Source organism: Anomaloglossus baeobatrachus, chromosome 3 (genome assembly GCF_048569485.1).
Source record: "Anomaloglossus baeobatrachus isolate aAnoBae1 chromosome 3, aAnoBae1.hap1, whole genome shotgun sequence".
Taxonomy (NCBI): domain Eukaryota; kingdom Metazoa; phylum Chordata; class Amphibia; order Anura; family Aromobatidae; genus Anomaloglossus; species Anomaloglossus baeobatrachus.
Window position 1 is genome coordinate 545,641,676 of NC_134355.1, and position 12,205 is coordinate 545,653,880.

General features: G+C 40.3%; 1 protein-coding gene across 1 annotated transcript in view; it reads left to right on the forward strand.

Annotated features, from left to right (window-relative positions):
- Window positions 1-12,205, forward strand: part of CLSTN2 (calsyntenin 2) — a 1,533,789-nt gene that overhangs the window by 1,116,843 nt on the left and 404,741 nt on the right. Inside the window, exon 5 of the mRNA XM_075338625.1 lies at window positions 9,617-9,766. Within this exon, the coding sequence (XP_075194740.1) occupies window positions 9,617-9,766 (150 nt within the window). The remainder of the gene's footprint in view (window positions 1-9,616; window positions 9,767-12,205) is intronic.

Below are 12,205 nucleotides of genomic sequence, written 5' to 3' on the forward strand. Positions count from 1 at the left end.
ATGGTTCCAGTAATCTGTGCCCTTAGTTTTTGTCTTCAGAAACCTATTTGCTGGCTTTCTTGTGCATCATCTTTAGGGGAAGCTTTCTTCTGGGATGAAAGACATGCAGAACAATTTGGTGCAGTGTGTGGCATATAGTCTGAGCACTGACAGGCTGACCCCCTCACCCCTTTGACCTCTGCAGCAATAATGGCAGCACTCATACATCTATTTTGAAATAACCACTGGATATGACGCTGAGCACGTGCACTCAACTGCTTTGGTGGACATAGTGAGGGCCGCTCTGAGAGAATCCTGTCTTGTTTTACCACTGCATGGTCCTGGCTGCAGCTCATTTTCAGGGTATTGGCAATTTTCTTTTAGCCTGGGCCATTTTTAAGTAGACCAACAATTCTTTTTTTTTTCAGATCATCAGAAAATTCTTTGCCATGGTGGTGCCATGTTGAACTTCCAGTGACCAGTTTGAGAGAGTGTGTGAGTGATACCGCCAAATTTAACACACCTGCTCCCCATTCACACCTGAGACCTTGAAAAACATATGAGCTAAATGACACTGGGAAGGGAAAATGACTAATTGGGCACAATTTAGTCATTTTTATTTAGTTGTGTACTCACTTTTGTTGCAAGTGATTTTGACTCTGTGTGTAGAATTATGTAGAGCTTACACCAAATCTACACTATAAGGCTAAGGACACACAGTGAGTAAAACGGAGCAAATGGAATGCGATAAAAAAATTGCATTCCATTCAGATCCTTGTTACTCTATGGATCTGTTCCCATGAGCAATTTTTTTCTCAGCCCTAATAGGACTGAGGAAACAATCGCAGCATGCTATGGGTGGCATACGATTCATTTTCATTCCTATCTATACAAGTCTATGGATGCGAGAGAAACATTGCAAATCACTCACATGACACAGAAGTGAAGTGCAACAATATGCATCAGCTGATAATGGAGGAGATTGGGAGATTAGTACCTCCCCGTCCTCTGCAGTGCCCGCCCTGTCCTCTGCAGCTGTGATCCGCTCACAGGATTTCATTACAGTATAATGATACTCTGCTTATACTTGCAGCACAGCGGGAGCCGAAGGTCATTAGCATAACGCATCCAATGCTCTCACATCGGATGCTAAATGCCCATGTGCCCTTAGCTTTATACAAACTGTACACTGACTACTTTAAATTGTATCAAAGTATCATATGTTCAATATCGTCACATAAAAAAATCTAAAAATATTTGAGGGTGTATTCACTTTTGTGATATACTGTATGTAAAAGAACCTAAATTCTATAATTAAATAGATATGTTTTCATATCTATTCTGTAGAGTAGAAGGCTTTACAGGAAACACTATGCTGACTTCTATGGCTTCAGCTGCTTTATCTATGGCAAACTTAATCCTAACCAAAAATAAAGGCAGGTATGAGTATACAGTGGATATAAAAAACGTTTACATACCTCTAGTGGCCACATCAATGTAAAACTCATAGAGAAAGCTTCTCTCAAATACCTTGTGTAGTAAATTCTGACTCTGAGCAGTGTTATTGTGGTCCACTCATCCCCATCACTTGACTCCCGGGCTCCGTGACCTCTGAGATGCGGTGATGTCATGTCAACTTTCAGTTGCCCTGACATCACTGAGGTGTGCCCCAGTCTCCCTAAGTGACTGGGCTGTGGGCAGAGTTTCACCGTCACAGCCCAGCATCTCATGAGCTCTCTCCTTTGCTGCAGATCACCACAGGCAGGAGCAATGCTGGGCTGTGCTGTGCAGTGAAATTCCGCCCACAGCCTAGTCACTCAGGAAAACTGGGGTCCAACTCGGTAATGTTGGATCAACTAGAAGTTGACATGACATCACTGGATCTCAGAGGTCACGGAGCCCGGGGAATCACAATATGGGGATCAGTGGTCTGTAAAAGTGCCGCTCAGAGTCAGAATTTACTATACACCGTATTTGAGAGAATCCTTCCCTATGAGTTTTACATTGATGTGACCAATAAGGCTGAGTAGTGAACCACCCCTTTAAGATAGGCAAACCTTTTTCGAACAAGTGTGCTCATTTCTACCTATAACACAGCAAGAGAGCAGAGAACAGAAATATATAATATAAAGAAACATCAAAGCACAGTGACTGTTTGAACAGAGTAGCATATTGCGGTTGAAAGGTTCCATTTTTGGATTTTTCAGCCAAAGCACAAATATACAATGTCCATAAAATGCAAATTGTACATTAGTCAGTATTAAAAAGCAACTAGTGCCAATTCTAGCAAAACTATGCAACATAGGTACAAATTAGAAATTATACAAAAGTGTCAGTGAATTAAGTAATGGTAAAAGGTGATGAATGCTAATGGTAGTCAGTAATAATTTCTAAAAAAGGGTTATCATATCAAAATTCAGTGTCAGTTTGACATGATAACCCTTATTGGTCATTACTACTGACTACAATTATCATTCATCACCTTTTATCATTACATAATACACTGACACTTTTGTATACTTTGTACCTTAGTTGCAAAGTTTTGCCATTTATTGGCACTGGTCACTTTTTAATTCTGTCTAATGCACTTTTTGCACTTTATGTACCTTGTATATCTGTGCTTTGGCTGCATAATCCAGACGTAAAACCTTCCAACTGCGATATATGCTATTCTGCTCAAACAGCCACTGTTATTTGATGTTTCTTTATATTACGCATTTCTCTTCTGGACCTCTATATACATATAAACTTTGTAACCTATGTATGATATTTTGGTAACTACATACAGTATATTTTGTACCTCCTCTTTCTGTGTTGTGACAACCCTTATTCATATTCAGTTTTGTTCAACTTACTAATTTTAATCAATTTACTAAAAAAGGTTACATATTTTATTGTTCCTTTTGTAGATAGGTTTCATTTACTTGGTTTATATTGCCTTTTAGGTTACAGTGCTTGAGTGCAGTGGTATTTAGATATTATTTGCTATTTTGATTATTAGCACACACCTTTTGTCACACAATTGGTTTCCATAGAAGTAACTCATCTTGTAGGATACTTACACATGGCTCAGCATTAAGGAAAGGAAGGAAGGTATAGAACCAGCTCACCCAGTAAGGAGACCACCATCTGTTACAGGGAGGTACACGGAATTGCGGAAAGCTTCAGCCAGACTGTGTATATAGAGATCCAAGACGAGAAAAAATCATCCAGCAACCAATTCCCTTTTTTTTTAAAAAATGTCTTCTTCTTTATTATAAAGATTAAAATAACTCAATTTCCAATGGTAAAAAACAATGCATTGTGAGCAAAAGTACAGGTTACGTGTTTCGGATGTTACATATCCTTAATCTGAAACATCCTCTTGTTTCAGATTAAGGAGGTGTAACATCCGAAACGTGTAACTATCCGTACAGACTAAGTTCATAGAACATAATCACCATAATTTAGTTACATTAAAGATTGCAATGATGCTTTAAAAAAATCTAATAAGGAGATATAAATGCATAAGACTACCTTAAAGCAGCATAGAACTTGTCTCTCTTGCATAAATATTTAGTAGAAACTGAGCTGTCACATATAAAGTGCATATGGCTAAAAGAAAAAACCATGTGCAACGTTTGCTGGAGAACTACAGATCCAATGATAAAGTGTCTAACAGTGCATAATTTAGAGTATCATATCTAATTTAGACATGTAGAAATCCTCAGTGCAGATAAGTTAAAGTGCCATATTATGGGGGAAGGGTGCATGTGGCTGCTTAACATAAAGAATACAGTGAAGTCACAATGAATTATATTTAAGCAGATGTAACATGCATAGGTGCCTTATGCTTCAAATAACTATATGTGTCAGGACATAAGTATGACCATGTCAGAGTCTGTACATACTAATCTAAGTGTCATGATTAGTAGATATCCCGCTGCCTCGACGTATGTTTCAGCATCTTCCTCAGGAAAACAAACACTTCTGAGGAAGATTGTTCTCTTGTTTAGAATTCTAATTGAATTTTTGGCCTATAATAATGTGTAACCTTACATGGGTGTTCTTTTTTACTCACTATTATCAAGCATACCAGCCACCTCAGTTCTTATGTTAGTTGTTGCAGAACTGATTGACCTTGTGATGAGTTGACTTGTTGACTCAAATATGTTGCCTGGACATCGACCTCTTGGCTTTTAAATGGATGGATGGACCTAATTTTGTATTCTTCCAACTGCATGACACTCACATGAAGGAAGGAAAAGATTTATATATATATTACATTATATTTACATTATATATTACATATATATATTACCAGTAAGCATGACAATAAGCCTACACATACCTCCTAATTAAAGGATGGCTTCACTAGTAGAAGATCAAAGTTTTAGAATGGTTAATTCAGAGCCTGGACCAGAATCCAATTGAAAATTTAGGAGCTATTGTCGCATTCTGACAGGTTCGTAACAATACTGCAAGTAAGAAGGGGTATAGATTGGCATATCTGGTTGTACCTTACTGATAGGCTCCTACCCAAAAAGAGTGAACACTATTATAAATTCAATTGGTACTTCAACAGAGTATTATTTATAGGATGAGCATATTTCACTCTTATAATTCTTAATTTTTCTTCTATCACTCAAAAATATTTTAGATTGTTTTTAAGTTGAATTGGGCAGATCTTAGGCGCCATTAAAGGTGGAAAAAGTTCAAGAAGATTTTTTTCAGTATAATTTTTTACATGAACAAAAAGCCTTGCATTTAATAGAGGCATGCAGTCTTTTAATAACTGTAGCTATTCATTGCACGCACTACATGTAAAGTTATTTGTCTGAGAACAAAGTCCATTAAAATAAGATGAATTATTGGGGATGGCATAAGATTGTAACCTGTTCACAGTATGGGTGATAATTGTCTGCTGTAACCCCCACGGAAGTGCGCTATATGTGAACATATAGCAATTAGTTATCTATGGCAGTCTAAAATCCTTTGAATGGAGCAGCAGAGCAGTGATATGAGACCATGTTCTCTTCATTGATTGGCACTCTAGTGGTCATATGTGTCACGATCGTCTCACTGCATGTTGTGACTACTGACAGCCTTTGGACTGGAGCCTCTCATCTGGCTCTCTTCTTTTAAATGGGTTTAATTTCTCTTGGCACTGAAGTGGTTAAGTGCCAGTTTTTGCTATTGCAGCTTTTTCAAGCAGTTTCTTGTTGAGTGATCAGCTCCACTTACTAAGTAGTCACGCCCTTCTGCTTTAAATAGTGGTGTATCCCAGCATTCCCTGCTGAAGATACAAAGTAATTTGTGTCCTGGCCACCTTTGAGGAAGGTTCTGCCTGTGCTCAGGCTATATCCTTTTGGTTGTAATTTTTCCCCCTGTTTGACTTTTCTTCCCTGGTATGTTGTTAGTGCAGTGGTGAGGTCTAGTGAACCCCACCTGACCCTCACTAGTCATGGTTACCACAGGGTTTTCCTAGGGTCCCAGGTTCCTGTTTGGCAACAGTTGTGGAGACTGTATAGGGACTGGTGAGGAGAAAAGGGACAGTTTCAGGTGAGGATAGGAGGTGCCCACCTACCCCTCACACTAGTCCAGGGTCTCCCATATTTGTATCCCTAGTGCCCCCCTTTCTTGTGTTTTTGTTGTGTTTTAGAAGCACATAGGTCTGAATGCACTTCGCCATGCTTGCTACACTCGGCAAGCGTGACAATATGTTCAAGATCAGCACTTAAGTGTACAAGTGAAATAATAAGTGTTGACATGTTTCTAACCTTTTTAAAAGTTGTATCAGTTTTAATATATTTGTTTAACATAAAAAGGCTCCTTGTTTAACCCCTTAACAACCGCAGATACGCCTTTTAACGGTGGTAATTAATGGTTCTTCTTCCGATCCGCCGCTTTTTAACGGCTGTCGGGAAAAAGGGTATAGCGCCCCCCAGAGTCAGAAAATCTCCGGGATTTCAGCTACTGGAGGTAGCAGATACCCTGGAGATCATGATCAGGGTCGGTTTTTTTGGTCCCTATTCACGTGATCGCCGTTACAAACCGTGTAACAGCGATGACATGAAAGTTAATGTCGCGCCGGTAAAAAAATGATTCTTCTCCCATCTGGCATGATCAAACATGTCAGATGGGAGATTTATGTCCTCCCCCGGTCCCCAGTGTGGCCAAAATCTCCTCACCCCCCCAGTCCCCGTCTTCCGTCCCCCGATCTAAAATGGTCGCCGCCGCACGAGTCGTATCCCGCTGCATTGATTCTTCTTTGATTTCTGTGCCATCTGACATGTCAGATGGCAAAGAAAGGTCCTCCCAGGTCACCTCCTGTCAGGCTGTCACCCCGGTCTCCCCCGGTCTCCCCTGTTCTCCCTTGTTACCTCCTGCAGCTTCGCTCCCCCGCTCCCCTCCTTCTCCTTGTCTTCAGGGAAATGCTGGCCGCATGCGCAGAGCGCCTGTCAGCTGGCTCTCTGCACGCAGGGACACAGCTTGCTGCAGGTTCACACTGCTGTGCTGTCTACCTGGGGAGCGTGCTGGGGAGTGTGAGTGCAGTATCACTGCACTCACACTCCCCACATGCAGTGCCTGCACTTCCAGAAAATGGTGGATACGATCCCTGAGCGTATCCCCATATCCTGGAACACAGAGTCGTCATGGGACCTCCAAAATAGATTACGGCGGACCAGTTTTTTTTTTTTTCTTCAATAAATTGGTGAAAGAGGGAATGTGTTGGGGAGTGTTTTTTCAAATAATTTTTTTTGTTGTCTTTTTTTTTTTTTTTATCGACTGAGTTTTGATGTCTAGTATCTGATAGACGCTGTGACATCACAAACCCCAGGGCTTGATGCCAGGTGACATTACACATCTGGTATCAACCCAATTTATTACCCCATTTGCCACCGCACCAGGGCACGGGATAAGCTGGGGAAAAGCACCAGGATTGGCGCATCTAATGGATCTTCCCACCCTGAGAATACCAGACCACAGCTGTCCACTTTACCTTGGCTGGTGATCTAATTTGGGGGGACCCCATGTTTTTTTTTATTATTTATTTAGAAATAATTATAAAAAAGAGCTTGGAAACCCTCCAAATTGGATCAGCAACCAAGGTGAAGCTGCCAGCTGTGGTTTGCAGGGTGCAGCAGTCTGCTTTACCCGAGCTGGCTATCAAAGATGGGGGGGACCCCACTTTTTTTTTGTTTTTTTAATTATTTATTTTTTGGCTAAATGTAAGTCTAGGCACCCTTTAGTGCCACATGAAAGTCACTAAAGGGTGCCAGCTTAGAATATGTAGGGGGCTGGGACAATATGTATGTGTTTGACATCTGTCTGTCCATCCATCCATCCTAGCTTTTTTGGCTGCATGCCCGCAATTAGGGTTTCAATCATTTTGGATGCTGAGTTTTCACTGCGTCCATAACGCTGTGTTGTACAGTAGAAGTGTAGTGGGAGGATTTTTTAGAAATCTCCTGGTCACGGTATTTTCTCCATAGCATAAACTGACATATGGTGCTGCAACATGTCAATTTATGCTGCGAAGACGAGAGTTCTCTGCAAAGAGAATAGAGCTAAAGTCAGCAGAAGCCCGAACCTGGACCGTGGCCGTAGACATCACTCACATCTCCACAGTCTGTGTCGCCGGATTGTGGGCACATAGCCTAAAAGTGAGAAATGTGCTGCTAGAGCAACATTTTTGTGATGCCCCTGGGGGTTCAAAATGCTCACTATACCCCTGAATAAAACCCTTGATGGGTCTAGTTTCCAAATTGGGGTAACTTGTGGGGGGTTTCTGTTGTATAGGTACCCTAGGGGCCCTGAAAATGCAACATGGTGCTCGCAATCTATTTCAGCTTTGCCAAAATTCAAATGGTGCTCCGTCCATTCCAAGCCCTCAAGTTTGTCCAAACAGAGGTTTTTGTTCACAAGTGGGGTATCCCTGTGCTCATAAGAAATTGGATAACAAACTGTGGGGTCCACTTTTTGGTGTTTCCTCTTGATAAAGTGATAAATTTGATGCTAAGGCAAGATTTTTGTGGAAAAAATGAAAATTTTCGATATGACGACCTGAGGTTATCAAAATCTGTGAAGTACCTGTGGGTTTAAAATGCTCACTATACTACTGGATAAAATCCTTGAGGGGTCTTGTTTCCAGAATTGGGTCACTTGTCAGGGAGCTTCACTGTTTAGACAGCTCAGGAGCTCTCCAAACGCGACATGGTGCCCACTAATGATTCCAGCAAATTTTGCAGTCTAATGGCGCTCCTTCCAATCCAAGCCCTGCCGTGCACCCAAACATTTGATTTCCAGCACAAATTAGGTACTCGCATACTCAGGAGAAATTGCACAATACATTTTTGCTGCACTTTTCCTGATACCCTTCTAAAAAAAAAAGCTACTTGGTTGAAGTAACAATTTTGTGGTAAAAATGTATTTTTTTATTTTCACAGCTCAACGTTATAAAATTCTGTGAAGCCCCCGGGGGTTCAAAATTCTCACCAAACATCTAGATAAATTCCTTGAGGGGTCTAGTTTCCAAAATGCGGTCACTTGTGGGAGGTTTTTGCTTTTTAGGTACCTCAGGGGCCCTACAAATTCAACATGGTGCCTGCAATCTGTTTCAGCCAAATTTGCTTTCCAAAATTCAAATATTGATCCTTCTGTTCCGGGCCCTCCCATTTGTCCAAACAGAGGTTTCTGACCACATGTGGGGTATCAGCGCGCTCACAAGAAATTGGGTAACAAATTTTGAGTTCCATTTTGTTGTGTTACTTCTTCAAAAAGTGAATAAATTGGCACAAGAGCAACATTTTTAGGTAAAATATATATAAATATTTTTTTCATTCCACATTGCTTTTGTTCTGGTGAGGCAAATTAAGGGTTAATAAACTTCTTGAATGTGGTTTTGAGTACTTTGAGGGGTGCAGTTTTTATAATGGTGTCAGTTTTGGGTATTTTCTGTCACTTCGGCCTCTCAAAGTCACTTCAAATGTGATGTGGTTGCTAAAAAAATTGTTTTGTAAATTTTGTTGAAAAAATGGGAAATTGCTGATGAACTTTGATCCCTTCTAACTTCCTAATCCCAAAAAAATTTATTTCAGAAATTGCGCTAATGTAAAGTAGAATTGTGGAAAATATTTTGTCTGACATAACTCTTTGGTTTAAGGGCATAAAAATTAAAATTTTGAAAATTGCTAAATTTTAAAAATGTTCATAAAATTTCCGATTTTTTCACAAATAAAAGCAAAAAATATCGTTCTAAATTTATAACTATCATGAAGTACAATATGTCACGAAAAAACAGTCTCAGAATCAATAGGATCCGTTGAAGCTTTCCAGAGTTATAACCTCATAAAGGGATACTGGTCAGAATTGCAAAAAATGGCCTGGGCATTAAGTACAAAACTGGCTTTGTCCTTAAGGGGTTAAAAAAGTAGATTGTCGTCAAAGCAACAGAAAGGTTTAAATACTTTTTTTTTTTTTTTTTTAACAATGTTTCTAAAATATGTTTTCTGTATCTTTGTTTGCATTACATTGTCAACATTGGAAAAAAGCGAGCAGTTACAGTATGTTATGAAGTATGAGAAATTCAGGGCTACCAGTTCAGCTGAGCTAAGTATTTAGTAATCACTGTTTGTCTGATCTTTTTATCTTCAAGGTAACATCAGGAATACCGAGAAACTAAGCTATGATAAGCAGCACCAGTATGAGATTAAAGTCACTGCATATGACTGTGGACAGAAACACGCTGCTCAGGAGGTCATCGTTAAAGTTGATGTGAAGCCGGTGTGCAAACCAGGGTGGCAAGGTAAAAAATCTTCTACACCTTGAGATCAAGCTGTGTAATAAAGTTCTGGTTCTTTGCTGCCTTAACTGCTGTTTTTCCAAGCCTAACAATCCACTTGAGATTACTGTCTTCTTAAACCGTAGGCTTCACTGTTTCTACTGTGTATGACCTTTTAACATGAGCTAACCGGTGCCGGTCTCCAGCCTTTCTTAATATTGTTGCAATGCTACAAAAGTAAAAAATACTGTATCTTCTGGTGAAAATATTCATATAAAAAGTAAATAAAAGTCAGTAGTTAATAGTTTTTATAGTAGTAGTTATACGGAATTTGACAGCTAACTCAGATAATTGTTGCAGTTTGTTTTACAGTGAAATGCCATGACACAGAGAAAAAAAGTACTTTTGAAAGCTTTCTAGGAAGGATGCTACTCAGAGACTGGTATCCTATGGCTTCACCCCACCCTGCTTCTCTAGACTGACAGGTCTCTCCCTATGGGTGCATATGATAAAGTGGACAGAAGAAAAGGGTTAATCCGTGCTGCCAGAAGAAGATCACTGAAGATCAATGGAGATTAAAACATCTCATTTTATTATTCTATGCGTTTCGTTGCTGTACAACCCCTTTTTCAGGAGAAAAATTTATAATATATATTATCCTTCCTGAAGAAGGAGTTATATAGCTCGTAGAATAATAAAATCAGATGTGTTAATCTTGATTGATCTTCAGTGATCTTCTGGCAGCGTGGATTAACCCTTTTCTTTCATCCACTTCATCGCTATCTTCATGGGTTCTTCAGCAGCAATCCTTATTATGTGGTTTTTGTGGTTGTGTCTTTAACACAACCACACCAGGTTAGTGCACCTAATCAACTGCTTTTGGTACCACTGGATAAGACACCATTTGCGCCCCCTTCTTTGTTTTTTCAGTTTTTATAATGTATGGTTGTATATGTGGAGAACCCTGTAGGCCAATAGGAATGGGGCGGTGAGACACCACCAGGGCCCTGCCTCTTGGACGTATCTAAGTTGCATGGCATTTCAAAGTAGTATTAGGGTGGCTTTGCACGTTGCGACATTGCAAGCCGATGCTGCAATGTCGCACACGATAGTCCCCGCCCTTGTCGCAGGTACGATATCGTGTGATAGCTGGCGTAGCGAAAATTATCGCTACGCCAGCTTCACATGCACTCACCTGCCCTGCGACCGTCGCTCTGGCCGGCGACCCGCCTCCTTCCTAAGGGGGCGGGTCGTGCGGCATCATAGCGACGCCACACGGCAGGCGGCCAATAGCGGCGGAGATGAGCAGGATGTAAACATCCCGCCCACCTCCTTCCTTCCGTATATCCTACGGAAGCCGCGGTGACGCCGGTAGGAGATGTTCCTCGCTCCTGCGACTTCACACACAGCGATGTGTGCTGCCGCAGGAGCGAGGAACAACATCGGATCGTCGCGTCAGTGTAATTATGAATTATGCTGACGCTGCACCAATGATACGATTACGACGATTTTGCGATCGTTAATCGTATCAACTAGGCTTTACACACTATGATGTCACATGCGATGCCGGATGTGCGTCACTTTCAATTTGACCCCACCGACATCACACCTGCGATGTCGTAGTGTGCAAAGCCCGCCTTAGACCCGTTCTCTGATTCATACTGCCATTTGTTCGTGCAAAATGAATTAGCTGTCAGGTCCCTTTAATGCATAGTTTGGCACCAACCTATAACAATTTATTTTATAATCTATCATTATTTAGGTTATAAAGCTGAGGACAAAAGAGCGCAAATATGGTCTTACCAGATATTAAAATGCAGTTTGTACGATATTACACTCACCTATCGGGGTTGTGAAAGTCACAGCCCCTATGTAGGCTTGTAAAGTAATGTCAGCTGCCGCAGTTCCACATGGTTTAATATTCGGTGCTGGAGAATAGGGGTTAATGAAGAAATTGTTGATTATTAATAAAATGATTTTATGTCATAGGTCTACGCTTTTCAGGAATCCAGTCCCCTTCTTCAGGACAAAAAGTAGAATCAACAATATATTGATAATATTATTGATTAATAACAATATTGTTGATTTTCTTTTTGTCCTGAAGAAGGGCACTGGATCCCTGAAACGCCTGAAAAGTGTCGACCTATGAAATAAAAGAGTTTTATTAATAATCAACAATTTCTTCTTTTGGCGGCAGTGTGACATTAACTCCACTTCTCTTCTCCAGCACCAAATATTATTTAGGTTATAGCACTGTTTTTCTTATGCTAAATATCAAATCTGCCCTTAGACATACTGTATAGTTGATTTTTTAGAACTTACTACATACAGAGCTAATTGAGAGTTGAATGTCCATTTTCTACAGTAGGTAGTAAGCTCCTCCTAGATGTTTCATGTGCTAAAAAAATACAATGATGGTGTTCAAAGTATACTTTGACTCTGAATAAGCAGTTTGACTATTTG